General features: G+C 40.0%; 1 protein-coding gene across 2 annotated transcripts in view; it reads left to right on the forward strand.

Annotated features, from left to right (window-relative positions):
* The window catches only part of LOC136713830 (immunoglobulin superfamily member 21), a 193,712-nt gene that overhangs the window by 122,077 nt on the left and 53,103 nt on the right, over positions 1–18,532 (forward strand). For both annotated transcript variants that reach the window (XM_066691049.1, XM_066691050.1), the window contains exons 3-4: positions 9,063–9,184; positions 13,711–13,829. In XM_066691049.1, the coding sequence (XP_066547146.1) occupies positions 9,063–9,184; positions 13,711–13,829 (241 nt within the window). The remainder of the gene's footprint in view (positions 1–9,062; positions 9,185–13,710; positions 13,830–18,532) is intronic.

An 18,532-nucleotide genomic window follows, 5' to 3' on the forward strand; every position in this document is an offset into this window, starting at 1 on the left:
CATAAGATGTTATAATGCCATAAAAGCCTTTCTGTCAATGCTGGATGAAGGACATACGGACATATGTTACATATTGATGAGAATGTGCTAAACTGAGAGATAGAAAGAGAGATGCTTCATATTCAGGGAAAATGGGATGCAATATTTTACTGAATAAAATGGAATTGCAAAATAAATGTTAGTATTAGTTATTATTAAATAATCGTAGTAATTATTATAATCATTTTATTATGCAGATGAAAGACATCTGATGCACTCCTGGTATGTTTGGATTAGAAAGTTGATAGTTTATAGGTATGAAATTAAACAGGATCTGAATGTGCAGTATTTTTCACAAATTGATGAATATTTGATGCGTTACAGAATACATACACACACACACACACACACACATATAATTGTTTGTGATTGCAAGCAAATGCAAAAGAGGATTGGTTCAAATCTGTATGTTAATCCCTAGTAACCTGCCTGACACCTCATCACCACAAAATAAAAGCAAAATCCTTCCCCTGAATTACAGATAAGCTTCCCATTGCAGAATAAATGCAGTCTTTAAATACAGGAGTTGTAATCTAAACCGCAGCAACAAATGCAGCTGGTAGTGGAGTTGAAAATTGCTCATACTGCTTATATATAACTTTTTGCAAAAGCTGGCAATTTCTGAAAAGTTAATTGTCAAATGTATGCAGGGCGATTTTTCTGTGTTTTTTCTGTTTAACTTGACAACAAATTTTTATTTTAAGTTTCTCGCTTTAACCCAGCTGCCTCTCGTGAAACTTTTTTTCGGCATCATTGGCACATTGTGGTGAAGTAAAGATGGAAATAAACAAATGGCTGCAATTCACAAAAAACTATGCTTTGTTCAGACTTCAATTATTCGTCCATACTCCGCAAAAAACATTCCACACAAGGCCATCAACCCAGAGAGACTGTGCGTAAACACACAAGATGTAGCGAAGCGTTGAATTACATCATCGCCACTCTTTTGAGTCTGATGCTTTGTTTCTGATTTTCTTGGTTTGTTTTTTGTGTTCTTATTCTTTACTGGAGCCTTATCTAAAGACATGCTTTGGTAACATAATCCTTGACTTGTTTTTTATCAGGAATAATTTGTTTTTGATTCTCAACAAGCAGAAATTTCACACTTTCAATCGTACGTTTTCCATCACAATACGTTATGATTGCTTTTAAATTTAAAGAGGATTCTTCCTTCTCACTAATGCAAACCTACAATCAAGCACAGTGTTTTTAATTCACAATGGGTATGTAGGTTTTAAATTGTATTGTGGTGCAGGCCCACATCACAGATGAAGATAATCCAATAATGAAATACGGGAGATTATAAAATTGATTGTTGTTATTCACTCATTTTAATTCCTGTCACATATCTGTGGTAAACACCTCTACCTTGTGTCCTAATCTTTCTGTAATAAACAACTAGAGGCTGAGATTATGGTTTACAAAATTAAAAAGAGAAAAAATATATATCTGTTTCTATGCAAAGTAAATTAAATTGAAGGTCTTCTCTAACTGTGATACCAAATACAGATTATCGCTGTGCATTAATATTAATGGTTCTGTACTATAAGCTTCTACCACACTAGGTGCTGTTTATCTGTTTATTTTTGGGAGGTAGGTATTTAAGTGGACATCAGGAAGCTGCTATTTATAAAAGTTAAAAGCAGGTTACAATAGGTCTTGCTTCTTAATTAAAACACAAATAATTGATCAGGAAGGAAGCTCTAGGCATTGCTTTTGCATTTCAATAAACTTTTGAAGAGGTAGAAAAAGATATCAGTGGGTGGCTCAGGGTGCTCTTAATACGGTTTTAGATTTTAGTCTTTGAAGAAAAGACAACACGCTGTTTTAAACCAGATTTCTAGCTCTTAGGGTTGCAGGGGCTGCCTGGCCTTTTCCTCATGCTAACTGTTTCCTGTGTGTTATCAACAGTGCTAATAAAGAGAGATTACAGACTCATGTTGAAAGATGCTAAATCAACATTTAAAGCAACAGCCTCACAAACATAAGTAAGTTCAGGATGAAATAAAGTGCATGCAGAACGTTCTGGGAGAAATAATACGAAAAATACATTGAAAAGCCCATGTTTGACCTGGGAGAATAGAAGAACTCGGTCTGCACAGACATGAACTATGGTACCCCGAGCAAGAGCACGTCCGCCTTTAAGTCTGTCACAGCTGGATTTCCTCACCGAGCTGCTGTTGGACAGAGTAATTCAGCTGTAGCCTTTCCGGCTCTGTGACTGACAACCATAATAACTATTTCTGAGCACAGTCATGTCAGGAAGGCTATAAATTGCACCTGGGCCTGTTTGACCTCCTGAAATCGATAGCTGACGGCCTCATTCCTGCACTGACTTAGTCCGACTCTCGCTGGAGTCTGAGAGCGAGGGGGTGAGAAGATGATGGCTCTTGCAACCCGTCTCTGCCTTTTGCTTTAGCCCAGTTTGCCAGCTGTCGCCAAAATACGTGTCCTAAAGCCAGTCACAGTCAGCGGGAGAACAGAAGCAGCTGAATTAAACATACTTTACAGCTCAGCTACATTTTTGATGAATTAATGTATTCCCCTCATATATCGCAATATCTCCTCAAGCAATATTGCAGATCAGTTACCAGCAATCAAGACATATATATATATCTTAAGTTATATCTATGTATGCATGCATAAACAAATATAGATCGATAGATGGTTGGTAGACAAACAGACAGATATTTGACATTTTTTCCAATGATGTTCTGACCTTGATCTACCAGTGGATTGACAATGGTTGCAAAATATGATGATGATTATGTACCTAAATATACAAAAAGATATGTTAAACATGCATATCCAAATTCAGCACATATAGAGAAACATGTATGTAGGTAAATAAATAAGGCTTCAGCTCGGTGAGTTAATTACAAAGAAGAGATAAAAGACGTATATTAATCATCATCATCATCATCAACAAATCTCTCTCCAGTTGGGTTCACAGTATGTCCTTCCCTCCTCTGGCGCAAGATGTTTTTCCCGGGCTTGCTTTCCGCATGACGTGCTTCAGCTACACGCGTCTCTAAATGTGGTTTATCAGCGAGTGCAGGGCATCCTCCAGCAACATGATAGGCCAGGGAAGATGACATGTATGTTCATGGAGGGCTCTGGTTGTGTCATCTATGAAACCCCAGAAAGAATTAACATCTTATCCATGCTGTGAGCTGTGTCAGGAAGAAAAAAAAAAAAATCATCCCATCATTTGGAGCATGAAATCTAGTAAACGGTTTTCTTGAAATAGGTCTCAGTTTCATGTAAATCAAGCACAGCCCAAGATGCGTAGGTACCTGAGAAATGGAGATAATGCTGAGTATATCGCTTAGATCAGAGCAAACTCTTCAACTTAGCCTCTCCATTTTCCTTCCACAGCTGAGCCCCCAAAATCCTGCATCTCAAAACCTGTACCTACATTAATCTTCCAGTGACACTTAATCACTCACCTTTGAAGCTATTGTAGAAGGTTTGGACACTTTGGTTGCCATTGAACTGAAGGACACTTTTGACTGGAGTTAGCGTCGTCTGGCTTTTAGATAATATCGTATAATTTTTAATAATCAAGCATTCATTACGGTACAGCTGCAAAAGCATTGGCCTCTCAGTCACGGCAGGAGCTGTGGTCTCTGTTGTTTGCTTTTATATTAGACTCAACCACTGTGTGCATTTGTCTTTGGTTTTCGTGTTTGCTGGAGCTAAGTGCCATGAAAATTAACCATTCAAGCTTCTGAAGCCATTTCTCAAATTGTTCTGCCAGGAAGAAAATGTGTGCTTTACAGTTACCTATTTTGTGGCCCACTGGTAGTGCACTTCTTTCATTCTTCACCCCATCATTTCCTCTCTTTTTAAGGAGTCTTTTCTGAAGTCAACGACACTTAAATAGTGCCTAATGACAGCTGGCAGTCTTAGTGGGAGCAGCAACAGAATCAGAGAGGAGATTTACAATATGATTGCCGACAAGTAAGAAATGAAGCCAATGAGAAATATGCTGGAGATGCACTATTCCTTTTTACAATGGCCTTAGAGCATAATAAAGATGCAGGAATAGAGGTCCTAAAGTCAGCTGAGGTCTGTCAATATAAATGCATAGCGTGCCACATCTGTCCAATATATTTTCTCAGTCTCAGAGGCCAGTGCAAGGTTAAGGGGGGGAAGAAACAACAAGTGGGCAGTAGATTTATTATTGGCGACTGAAGGCTGCTTATCAAATGCAGAATCTGCGGAACTATTATATCACCATGATCTGAAATTACATCAGTTATTGCTTTCAAGTTGAACTGCAATCTGCCCTCCGTTCCTGCTCGGCCTTGTCTTTCCCCTACGGTTTGACTGGCAACACGGTTAGACGGTGACTCGCTAGGCAGGCTCTCGTATCTAGCGGTGGCAGAGAGATAGGCTCGTCTCGGTCTTCTGTGGCGTGACTGTAACGCATGGCCTAAATTCTAAAAAGGCAACGAAGCAAATTATTGCCTCCCCGAGCTTCACTTGTTCTCTATCGGAGGGAATTCGTCTTGTTGCCCCTCCTGAAATGCCTGTTTCTTCTCTGCACTGTGGTGTGCCCCTTGTCTGCCAAAGGGGTATTCCCTCGAAGACAGATGTCACAACTCTCTGGGAGGTCGAGCTGGTCTTAATTAAAAGGTGAATTAATTAAGCAAGGCGGTGCACTGAATAATTAAGGAAAATATGGAGAAAAAAAAACAGCACATACATGCACACGCAAGGCAGGAAGGAATTTAACTCGTGGGTTTGTGCCCTCAGAACAAAATGTTCATCTTCCTTCCTTTTTCCTCCTTTAGATTAACAGCAATGGGATGTGTTACTGTTCCCATTATCTACAACCTGACCCTAATTGTGTGAATGTAGGGTTTGGGGATAGCATTCATTAATGTAGAAACACAGAATTGTAGAGGAGGTAACGATCTCAAGTTTTGTAAACCCACCTTGTTCTGCTCTGTGATTTCTGTCTGTGGTCCTGAAGTTAGCTGCGCTTCATTTATGCCCCAAAATGAATGTGATTGTCCCATTCAGTGCCTCCACAATCTCGAAGAACGTCACCTTCTGGAGAATTGTCCAGCAAGTTTATATAAAACAAAGAGTAGTGCCTGACTCATATTTCACTATATACAACCCATAAAACCTTAAGATGCATGCTTTTGATTTAACCCAGAAACAACCACCTACTTACACTTGATGGGAAGCTGCCGTTCTCTCATTTATCAGTTTCTGAATGGTCACATTGAGAGACTGAAAGCTCCCTTTGCAAACAACACTCTCTCTGCATTACAGCCTTGCGGGGAATAGCCTTGGAGCCAACAGACTATTATAAATATTTAGGTTTGCAATTTATTGAGTCCCTGAACTACGCCACACAATACACATGCTGTTGACTCTTTGATTCCACCCCCCTCCAAAAAAAATATATAGTTGCTTGATGTAACAAAAACAGAAATTAAATGACCACGATCCATCATTTCTTTTTCCAGGTTTCATACTTCACTGAATGTAACTTGTGGACAGAATTGTAAATCATGCTGCTTATATAACCTGTAAAGCACTGCAGTGCACAGGTTTTAAGACTGGCCTCTTTTACACCGATTTGAAAAATCACAGGATATAGGTAGCATAAAACATTGCATTTGCGAACGCAGGGAACTAAGGTTTTACTTAAATGTCTTGTTGAATATACGCCAAGTGCTTGTCGTTACTTCACTACTCCTTCACAACCAGAGGAATGCCAACCGAGTTTAGTAATTGTGTAGTTAAACACCGAGCCTATTTGAATTACTGTGAGGAATTTGTCTGCACTCTGGTATACACTTCACTGTAAGAGTGATTGACATTATCACTCAGCATTACCCAGGGTGCATTGTGTGCATCGTGTAAATCACCTTAATGACCAGCCAATTACACTGTGTCCTTAAAACCACGTGTCCCATACTAACTGTTTCACACCCCGGCTCTGGGACATTCATATTCCAGTTGTTACTCGACTGTACCGTCTCTCTTCCCAGGCTAAAATTGTGAATGCATTAACCTTAGCAGACAGATGTCATTCTTGCAAACTCTAATTTATGCATTTTTTCCCCCCGCATTAGCAAAAAATATTGGTACACCAGAGAAATTGCAAAAGACAACTGTGTTACAATGTATTTTAAATGGTTTCCTTCCACCTTTGGCCTGAGTGACTGCCACGGTCCCTTGATAGATGGCAGGATGAATACTTTACTATTATTATTCCTCTTGCAGTGTAGTTTGCCATTAAGCTACACTCCCAGCTTTCTGTCAAGGTATGTTATGCTGGTAGATGTACAGACCCTGAGCATGAATTTCCATCTGTACAATGTTTAAATATCACAATGCATTTGTGCTCCGTCTGGACAAAACAAACAACCTCTGCATGACCAGGACATTACAATACGATCTATTGCTGATTGAGAGAGGCGTGTTCCATTACACTTGGTAATTATAGTCTATATAGATCAGAAAACTCGACTGCTGCAATTATACCAGCCCAGATCGAGTCATTTAATTACACATTTACTTTATTTATTATACATGATTCAGAAAAGTGGTAAACATTTTTTTTTTTCTTTGGATTCCCTGTCTATATGTTCACTGGTAGTTGACAGTTTTTGAGTTTATAATGAAAGCATAGCTAGGAGCCAAGTGTGAAAATGGTTTGAGTTTTGTTTGTTTGTTTGTGTATTTGTTTTTTTTATCTGGAAGGGGGCACAGTTTTAATTTAATTTATTCTTTTCACCTTTTCTGTCAGAGATCTGTCCTAAACTAAATTAAATAAATTACAGACAACATTAACTATCTGTAATGAAGTGGGACAGACGCATCCAACCAAACTAAACTCTTCAGATTTACCCCACACAAGCAATACACTTTACTTTTATAAAAGGAACTTTTTAACGTCCCCTCGGAGTGAAACCAAGAAAGTACCATTTAAACAAAGGCTTAATTTTGGATAGTGGGGAAATAATCCAACTTAAATTAATTTGAAGACACATGCCAAACTTCAGCAGGCAGAATGACATCCACCATACGGGTAAATTTACTGACAAAGCTCGTGTAAGGACCAGTGCATTTTAAGAACAGATGGCATTACTAATCTTGAGGCATAGAAAGTGGTGGCATAACTTCCCGTTGGGGGGAAGTCCTGTCACTCAGGGATTTCTGAAGTTGGTACCGAAGCCAGGGCTGCTTGCAAAGAGGACCATGAGCACAGGTTTTTTAGTTCCCTTGCCTTTATCTCTCGATGCCTATGCTGGGGTTTGTTTTTGTTTTTCTCTGGCTTTGCTCGGTTTCAAATTTACACAAATTATACGCTCTTCTGTTGATATGAAAGAGGTATTTTTGCACCACGTAATCGCAGAGCCATCCAAAAGCCATCCTCTGGGGGCTTGAGGTTCTTCCGCTTTTCTTTCCACCTCAGCCCTCCGTTACTAATTATTATTTAATTGGACAGATTTAGCATTGTCTCTGGGTCATAAGCATATGATGATTTTGGAGTACCTGTAAAACATATACAGGATTAACCAATTCAAAGGCTGCATATAGAGTAAACCTAGAGTCACAAAATAAGATTCGTACACCAACCACACAATTCCTTCGCCAAATTTAAATGTTTTGTCTGTGTTTACTATCTGCCTGTTCAGCAATCAAACCCTCACGTTGGCTGAGGTGTTTCCCAGCTGTTATTTCAAAGACGTGTTGCTCTCACACTTTTCTGTGAATTAGTGTACAAGTATAATGCAGTATTGTAGGAGATAGTAGCTAGTATCAAGCAAGGAAACTAAACTGAGAGGAGCCCTGTTTGAAAATGATAGTGAGATATATTAAACATTTCTCATTTGCATGTGCCAGGTGTCTCTCTGCATTTTATTACTTTCTGTGGCGCCAAAGCTGTCAACCACCTACAGAAGGCAGCAAGCTGTCTGTCCACATTATGTAAGCACTGAATATCATCTACCTGGATCGACATGAAAAATTGGGTGGTTTGATAAATTAAAAACATATACTGACCCGCACTTACTCAGATTGCAGTGATGTTATGATTGTTTTCAAACAGAGGAACACTACAGATGTGGAGGAAGCAAACCCTACAATAATTCTTGGCATTGTCCATTCTCTTCAAGAATTTGATCCATAGACAGAAAATAAACCATGCTTTATGATGAACAAGCAAACAAAAAGAAAAGGGTATGGGACTTGCATGAAAATTGCTGTCAACAATATAGATATAATTGACACTTCTTCTCACAGCTGTAACATTATTTGGAGCTCTGACTAGAAACCTATCATTTTTTTAATTTTGGGAACCCTTTCAAAAACAATTGGTTATCATTGCCTTAAATATTGTTCTTACAACTCATAAAACAAAGCCAGAAACACACTGTTTGGTTGCATGGATTTTGTCCATCTACATGAAATATGTTACACTCAGTTTCTGTGGGACGGTAAGATTTTCTTTCAGGTTGGGACATCACAACTTGAGGAACTGGGTTGAGTTATGCTTCTCCAAGACATCTGTCTTTAGGCCGTTTATAGTACTGTATTTTGTAATATCGATATTAACGTGTCGGTGCGTGTCTGATCTGGACTCTTACATTTTAAAGGTCATTTTAATGTAAGATATTTTTATATCTGCTATTTATCTTAGCTATGCATCACCTTTAATGTCTTCCCCCCCTTACTCTCAGTTATTTAAGGGTCTTAAGTACTTGACTTAATGTGGTGTACATCTTTTTTCTTGCAGGTTTTCAAATGCTTCTAGGTGCTGTACCATGAGTCGTGTGTATCCTTTAGATCATAAACTGATTAGACTGCAATCTAATCGATTAAATATTGATTGTGATGCAAATGTGAAGCACTGGAGTTTAGCCGGCCTAAACTGCTGTTTCTTGACCCATATTCTTTAATATTTTAGGTGAATATCCATACCTTTGAGTGTCAAGTGCTTGTAGTGGATTATCCATCTTTAAATTCCTATTTGTTTTGCGTTTGTCCCACAGGTTACAGACGGGGGCACTATTAAACAGAAAATCTTCACCTACGATGCCATGTTTAACACCAACTACTCTCACATGGAGGACTATCGCCGTCGTGAAGACCTTGTCTACCAATCAACAGTTCGGTAAGCTTCCCCACCCCTCCTACATGGTTCTACCAGCCAATGCCAAGGGCCCACCAGCTCTCTTCAGCATTTATCATATAAGCCCCATTGTTGAAAGTAGGCAACATCTCAGTTCAATGGTTATCCTCAGGCACAGCTTCAGGCAGCCTTGAACAATGAAGGTCCCCCTCAGCTATTCCTCCTGCTCAAATGATAAACATGCAACCGGTATGTTTACACATGAGAGACTATTAATTGGAAAAGGATGTCATGTGTCCATGGGAGAGTGGATTGTAGGTTGCAGGGGGCCTGGGGAATCAGGCTTCATCTCAGTGGCTTCAGGATTAGCTGGCTCCTAGCACCAGTTCCTCTCCTGTCACTCTATGACTTCGCCGGGTGCGTTTTAACTCGAGAGTGAGTCTGATCTGTGTAGACAAATTGGTGTCTGCTGAAAGGTACGGAGACTTCATTGCGAGAGGCTGTTCAAATGCAACAAGGAGCTGCAAAGCAGACAAGCACCCAGGGAACGGTCACTGGTGTGAAAATCAATGGAAGAGAAGCTTGAAGACGTGGCGGTCCAAGTCCAACACGGGGCTGTTGTGATGTTGACCCCGATCAAAAGAGATTCTTTATACCGTCTTCCCACATGAGACGTACTGTACCAGCAAGAAAGTGTTTAAAAGATTGATTTGATCTTGTTTGAATATTTAATACTTGCCAGGTTGTTTGGAGTACAAACCTTGTGTATCCAGCGGCAACACTGCGTTCTCATGTGCTTTTAAAGATGCTACAAAGAGGAGCTTTTTTGCTCTGTTGTCACTTTATAATCTCTTCTGTAATTGCTCAGACACTCAGAATGCGACCTCTTTCAAAGCAGCCGAGTCTTCACAGATTCAGAGTATAGGTTTATAAAATATAGGAATCTTTTTCTCTTTCTTCCCATCGGCCACATCCTCCCCCAGCACACACACACAAAGTATTCTGTGTATGCATACTTTTCATGCAAACAGCATACTTTATTTCACTAACTCACAGCTAAATATTCATAATAAAAGTGCATTTAAAGGGATACAAAAAAAAACGCCTGTGAATTCAAAACATTGCATGGTAGTGTTCTTCTAAAGCTTAGCTCACTCTGTGATGCTTCGTGTTAACGTGCAGATACAATCCCTTTATGTGTCTTTTTTATAACTTGAACTTCTCTAATGGATATCACTGAGATGCAACCAGCCGAACCCCCGCTATTGACGAAAACTAACCTTTCAAAATGTATAGATTCCGTGAACTTGCAACAGATCAATGTGTGTGAAGTTGCTTCAGTTGTTTTGCTTCGATTGTGCAATATATAGATAGGCAACTGAATGAGGCGATAGGGACGAGGTTGTGTTACGTTCCAGCATCCCTTTTTCCCCCCAATTCGAATCACCGGTTTGATTTTGAAGCGCTTACTTATCTGGTCTCAGAGGAATGCGAGAACTGTTTTTTTGGTTGGCTTTTCGTGATCAGTTGGACTCTTGTTTACAGTGCGACACTCCATTCATCAATAGGATTCACTGCTAAGGGGTAAAAACCTTCCCATTTAACTGAGATCAATCCCAGTGACACCAAAGTCTAATGAGCTCCTCCTTGTTGGGCAGTTCGATGGACCCGTTTTACATCTCTTAGTCCTGAAGGCTTGCAACAGCGATCAGATGTAAATTCTCTTTGAACACTGCCAACAATCTAACACTTCATAAAAAATTCTAAAGATATTCATCACCATGCCGTTTCCACTTGTTTCTTATGTTTGTTCGTTTGTTTGTTTGTTTGTTTCCTATTAAGAAAACAACACAATGTAGCTGTAATGTGTCACATAAATCTGTCAGCGTGGTAATTGAAGACTCCCCATGGGCAGGTTAAGTATTTTATGAATTTAAAATGCTTCATGAATATTGCCCTACATACATTCCATAATTATTTGCGTAAAATAAATTACGACACCGATCTTTGTTCTCATTTTGAACCCTTATAACAACTCCCGTAAAAGTGATACTACATCAGTATCTCTATTATTCATTTTCAGTTTTATTTCTCATATACTGTAATAATAAATCATGCCCTTCTATTACAGTTCTCCAATGTTATATACAGCTCTGGAAAAAAATTGGAGACCACTGTGGTCTCTTCATTTTTTCCAGAGCTGTATAGCGCCTTTGTTCCAGTAGTGTAGAAGGGCACCACAAGCCAGAAATGCTGTCTCCTTTCCTATTTGGATGCCGAAGTTGTGTGGCTGAGCTAATAGAGCCTGCTCTTTGGTCCGAGCTGTCAAGAATGCTCATATTCCCTGTGCATCACAACAACTAGGTCAGGCAGCGTATGAAGATGCCAGCACTGTTTCTGTGGGCTGCGGTCTTCGGGGGAAAGCAGGAGTTAAACTCTTAAAGGGGGATTTAAATGGTTTATCGATCCCTGGCTGCTGCAAGCCGTGTTTTGTGGTCCTCCCGAGCTGGGCACATCGATCTCTCCGTGTCTCTGTGTGAGAGAGAGAGAGAGAGAGAGAGAGAGAGAGAGAGAGAGAGAGAGAGACAGAGAGACGAATGTGCTCTCGGACGAATGTGACCACAGAGCTCGACGTCTAAAGACCAGAAATGGGAGCTCATGCCTCTTCATAACAAACCGGTAATGCTCAGGACCAGACAATCTGCTATACAAATCCATACTTTTTTTTGTTTGGAGTCAGTTCCTTTCGAGTGGATGTGCTAGACTAATCATTGCCTTGGGATAGAATTGGAAACCAGATGCTCAGTCCCTGGCAGGTCTCCTATCAGCTTGCGTCTGTTTGAATAATCGTTCTAATCACGTTTGTTTTACTATTGTGTTGATGAATGGCCATTTGCAATCCGTACTCTACAGGAGTGTCAAAGGACAGAGTGGCAGATCTTAAAATGAAAGAGACACATGATAATCTGAACATTAAGGGTCTCGCTGTCCTCCACAGAGGGACGAAGCTGAGGGAACCATCCAATCACAAGGTCAACCTGCTGTCAGTGTAGCTATTGGAATGGACACAGCAAAGTATTTAACCCAAAGAACCAAAACCAAATCGTTAATCAAATAATTGTATTGTATAAGGAAGACAGAAGAGCTGAATCCAACAGGAGGATTACATGATCGAGTAAACACAGTGATGTTGCATTTGACCTAAACCATCACCTCCTTCCCAATCAGCATTGTGTTCTTTATCCGTCTTTTCATGTTCACAGACCTCAGAAGAGAAGCAGCAAAGACTGCCACCCCAGAGCTGGGGTTTTCAGGACCCTGTGCTCAACTGAACTTGTTAGCACTGGTGCTTTGAACGCCCTGCTGGGTTTCAGAGGGTGGTGTCAAATTTCCAGTTTAAAATAAATCTTAGTGCTTAAATAGGTGTGTCTGTTGGTGTCTGCGTTAGAGAATTGTTTTCTACACAGTAGCCTCTCTCCGAATATTGAGTGGGCTACTGGCTTCAAGATCGCCATAGGAATTGTTTATGTTGTAATAATCGGATTGCATGCTATTGATGTGCATAACTCCAATAAGTCAGTCAAAACTGACTTTTTCACCCAGGGGAAAGTAAACATTTATTCCTAGCTACGCCTCTGTCTCCTTCTTGCTAGCTTTCCACGTGTTAAAGTGAAATAAGATTGGAAAAGAGAAAAAGGTTTTACAACATGAAATGTACCAAAAACCAACCTGCTTGGTTTTCATCGCCATCAAATAACTTGTACTTGACCACAATGGCCATGAAACATGTTCGTTTTGAGTGTTTCTGTTTTTTAACCAGTAAAGACATGAAACTGAATTTTATTTTTGTTCTTCAGTGAATGCGGCATCCAGGAGATGTTGATCCTAATTGAGTTGACAACAGCAAATTGAAGTGGCTTATGAAAATATATTTTAATATACAAATACATTTTTTCCATTTAAGTGGTAGCAAGATACATTACAGAGGTTGGCAACTGAAGTAATAGTATCATTATAGAGGGATAATTCCCCTTAGAATATGCCTTTACATGGTGTGTAATGTGTTTTCATACAACACTATCTGCTTCATTAAAAGTAAAAGACCAAAACAAAATGTAAGAGATGCTTAGGTAACCATAACCATCTTTTTCCTTTCTAGTTGCAAATGTGCATCAACAGATGGGTGGTTTTTAATCACACATTTTTCACACCTTTAATTACAGTTTTGTTTTGTTGTTTTATCCTCAGAAAACATAATGTTGTCATGTTGCAACTCAATAACACCTCAGGAGTTAAAGCCACTGTTTCCTGCAGGATCTCAATGCGTCTTAGATGTCTCTCAGGGCTAGTTCCTCGTTTTGCCCTTAGCCAATACACAACGAGCAAAGCAAACAATATTTTTTTAAATACAGATCGGAGGACTGGGGGTTTGAATACATCAATATTGGACCCCTTAGCTGTGAAACTGGAAACTACGAGTGTGCTACTGCAGCAGGAACACACGTGTCATGTTATGTTGTAATCCTGCCACGTGTAGAGTTAATTTCAAGTCGATCTCCTGTCTCTAGGCTTCCAGAAGTCCGGATCGCAGACAACGGTCCCTACGAGTGCCACGTGGGGATCTATGACCGGGCAACGAGAGAAAAAGTGGTGCTTGCGTCTGGGAATATCTTTCTCACGGTCATGGGTGAGTATCTCCTCTCCATCATTTTAATCACTGATGGACAACTGACTTCCGTGCTGAATGTTCGGTCATTGATGTGGGTGAAATCCATCACTGGTGAAGGTCTGTTAAAATAATATCCTGACTATATATCCTCTCCCTCTCTCTCTATATTATACAATTTACAAGAAATACAGCATCAAGGGAAATACGTAGGACATTTTGTTGCGTAACTGTTGTCTGTTTCTGGTAACCACACTGGTAACAAAAAGAAAAGGAAGCCAGCAGTAGTATTGTGCCCTGCGTGTGACTATTTTAAATGCATCAACCCCCACCTTCCCCTTCATTTGCATTGAGTCGTGAGGGAAGTGGGAGTTATCTGAGGAGGGAAAGGCTTTTGCTTGGAAACGCTGGGAGGTATAGGGTAAATCTTTATCTGGCCCGTTCCATTTGTCTCAAATCAAAATAGAAATACCCGTGGAAGCCAAGTCAACAAACGATCCAAGCCTTCGTTTTTTAAACCAGACTGTATGTGTGAGAACGATGGAGGTGGTTTTGCATCGCTTTGTATGGGAAGGCCCTTGTTTCACTTTCAATAACACTCACGCAAACGCACACAATTTGCTTGTGTTCTCAGCAGGGGCTTCCTTCAGACATCATGCTTTTAGTCATTGTTCTGTTCTCTCCCAATTAAAATAGATAAGTAAATAAACCCTTGGTGTCAAAAGTCGAACACAGGGTGACTTGGAATATTTTATTTCCATCATTTTGTTGGTATTCTCTGAGTTAGAATCAGGACACCTGGGAGCATGTGTGATGTAAACAGAAGGACCTTTGGGATGGAAATACAATCTTCTAAAAAGGCTGATATCTGATTATGTAAGATCTTTCATATCACGTTGTATGATTTGAATTCTCTGTAGCAAATGATACAATAAACAGTGAACTCTTACCAGCTTTAGAAATATCCCCTAAACCAGAAAACCTGACCTGTTTTTAATTCTTTACTGTGGTGTTCAACTTCAGCGCCCAAGCTGTGTCGATGTACGCTGTGCCAATATGTTTCCCGTTACATCCCATAATGCCGCATTGATTTCTGCAGTATAAAACCAAAACAAAGATGATGCATTAAATTGGATTTCCAGAAATTCAATACCGCATCGGATTCCCCTTAGTGCTCTTTGGCTTTGTTTGCGGTCGCCGTTTCGACTGCTCTTGTCCAGCGATTTCCATCACCCTCTCATATTAGTCCGTATCAGAGACAGACATTTCTCTTTACTGTCTTAATTATGGTCTTAATTATGCTCCTGACACATTGTAATGATGGTCAGCTGTTTTTGTCAAGCGGTACTTTGCAAGTTTTTAACACAAATGAAGGCTCCAGTCACCATTATTACCAGCCTTGAAGTATCCCTCTCACTTCAGTGGAAGTAAAATGTCATCTCTTAATCTGACAGCCAAGATGTAAGCACATTAACCCCTAATTGGTGAGGATTTATGCGGAGATACGGAGTGATGGCGGGAGAGGGGACGGGATGACTGTTCTCTATTCAGTTTGGACATCTCCACTTTCAAAGGCGGAGAATAATGGCCCGTAGCGTTGTTGCTAATTGCCGGCTAAGCTGAAACAGAATTATTCATAACCTATTAGTATGCTGGATTCACCGAGTAAAAAAAAAAAAAGAAGAAGAAGAAGAAGAGTGGGAAAAAAAATAAAGTTAATTAACAGGAAGCTGTGTGAGGAGATGATTTTAATTTTTTAAAGGACCTCATAAATAGGAATTATCATTTTAATGGGCCCCTGTCATTTTCCTGCCATGGAATTCTATCACTCTATTTCGGAAGCGTTAAGTGCTCTTTCTCTCTCTTTCTCTTTCTTTCTTGAAAGTTTTATATTTTAACTGTTTTGCTTTATATATATATATATATATAGTTACAGTGGTAAATTGTTTTTGCTCACGTTCATTTGCAAAGGGAATGTGTTTGCCTGTGTGAATTTGGTTTCAGTACCAAATTAGACACACAAAGGTTATTAATAACAATTTATAAAATGGTTGACATACTACTTAGGTTCATAAGTAGAGCCCATTTTTCTTCTTTTTAAATTGTGGTGACAGACCGCGCTCCTGGAGGACTGCTGTGTCCTCTGGCTTTTGTTCTAATTGATCTTTCAATTACTGAAATTCTTTAATCATATGATTAATTGGACAAATCTCACACGCCTCCGCAGGCTTCAAAAATGATTCTGCTATCCAGCCAGGCATCCGTCCCTTAAAGAAACGCTCGTGTTTTTGTGAGTGCTTGCAGATTTGTGATGTGAAGTTCCAGTTATGGCCTTGGCCGAGACAAAGCTAGTGGTTTGAGACCTATTCTTTTCCACACATAAACACACACACACGCATGTGAAAATGACTAGACCAGTTGCAGGTTATAAATCAGGCTATATAAATGCACCATTTCTGATATCACTGTAGCGTCGAAGAAGAAAGTCCGAATGCGTGCTATCAGAGCGAATTTCTCTTATTTTAGTTTACTACTCTCTTTATGATGTACCGCCTGCAGCAGCAGATTATACGATGATACGATTAAGAACTTCTCTGGTCATTGGTTTTTAAATTAATAGTAATGGACAATCTAGCGGCAGATTCCTGTACTCCTTAAAATGAACTGTTAATTAATAAGATAATTTCCCCTCCCACCTGGGATGGTACATGTAGATTTAAGAACATAGTTTAAAATGTATATTAAAGGTTTTATATAAAAAATGTCAGTTTTGTTTAGTCCGCACCCCCAAGTCTCCTAAAGATAAACAAATATATTAATGACTATTAGTAGTAGTAGAAGTAGAGATTGTACTAAAGTCTTTATTCAAGGTGACATTTAGGTGCCACATGTGTAATTTGCTCAAATTAGTTTTCAAAACACGTTCAAAATGAGACGTACAATTCAATTTGTCAATTTTTAAATGTTTTGGGGGGGTGGGCTGTAGCCAAAGGAGAAATAATTCGAGTGAAGCCAGTGACCTCACTGTGATCTGAAATAGGGATGCAGGGAGTGTGCTTTAAAAACACAAATTCAATCATTCTATTCAAAAGGTTCTCATCATGACATTTCCAGACCGTGGCCAATGCCAAGACTGCTTCCTCAGCTCAACTTTGTTGGCGCTCTCGCCTTACAAGCTGTGACATGTTATCGCAGATCCACTGCCCTGAATCCGTTCCCATAACCTTTCTGCATGGCGGCGAGGTAATTGAGAGTATACCCTTCACGAGACAGCTGGATCGGTATTTATGTACACAGACAGCGAAATGAGCTGTAAGGTGATTGGGGAGTAATTACACTCTCATCCCATAAAACAGGGATTCATTTCAATTAGCCCGAATTTAATTAAGCGGTATATATTTAGCCATTCGTTTATTAATGGCTGCTATTAATGTTAACCCCCATCCCCCCACCTCCTCCCTCCTTCTCCTCCTCCTTCAACCCGTCCCCCATCCTCGCAGTCGCTGCCAACACACGCGTTCGGCTAAACTGTTGATCAGGCGACACTCCGCCCAGGGCTGAGTTTATTGGCTTTGGTTGATTGATTAGTAGGAGATGCCGATTCCCACTTGCGCTCCACCCACTTTTGTGACTTGTCACCCCTACATCTGTACCTCTTAAGATGGTCATCTTTCTTCAGCACAGCTGGCAGGTCCACAAGGCTTTTTGAGATTGCAATTCCTCCAGCACTTTCACTCAATGTCTGGCCATATACATATAAGGCTAATAAGCAACCTACAGTTTAAGAAAGAACTAGAAAGAGCAAACTATTTTCTTCCTGTTCAGTCTGGTTCAAACCATTTACAGCTCTATTTGTATTATAGCTTTTGTCCTTATGCTTCAGAGTTGCCCAGCATAATATGATTATAGTCTTCACTGTTGGAATAAATCATATACACACACACATATATACAGACGGGTGACAAATTAAAGGAAAAACCAACATAAAGTGTTTCAGTAAGGTGTTGTGCACCACGAGCCCCAGAACAGTTTCAATGCTCTTGGCACAGATTGTACGAGTCTCTGGACTCTACTTGAGGGATGAACACTATTCTTCCAAAAGATATTCCCTCATTTGGGGTTTTGATGATGGTGGTGGAGAGCGCTGTCTAACACGTCGATCCAAAATCTCCCATAGGTGTTCAATTGGGTGGAAATCTGGTGACTGCGAAGGCCATAGAGTCACATCATTGTCATACTCGTCAAACCATCAAACGGGTGCCGTTCACAGGGCTTTGTGCAGCGCCGAACGCATGCTAAAGTGTTTTCTCCGCCGCAAAACAAAAATACCGATGCATCAGTAATCCCCATTGTTCTCTCAAAGACTCTGTGAAACAGGATTCCCCGGTGACTGCCTACAACCCCGAGTCCTGGGAAAGAGGAAAAAACAAAACACTCACGACTAAGAAATTGGCTTAAACCAGGAGAGTTTCCCGTCTCGGTGTGATGGGATGTGTACAAATTATCATCGTTTGTGTGGGTTGGTTTTTTGTGAGCCGGAAAGGAATTTATAGTCGTAGTTATATTAATGAAAAATCCTAGGAAATCAAGGGTGAAATAAGCCACTGGTGGTACCTAGACTTCTTCTCAAGATGTATGTGCTTGTTGTTAGCACCAGTCCTGCCACCTGCACAACACCGAACCCAGGTATCAGTTTTGAGTCGTATCTTTGGTTCTTTTTTTTA

Source organism: Amia ocellicauda, chromosome 18 (assembly GCF_036373705.1).
Source record: "Amia ocellicauda isolate fAmiCal2 chromosome 18, fAmiCal2.hap1, whole genome shotgun sequence".
Lineage (NCBI taxonomy): Eukaryota > Metazoa > Chordata > Actinopteri > Amiiformes > Amiidae > Amia > Amia ocellicauda.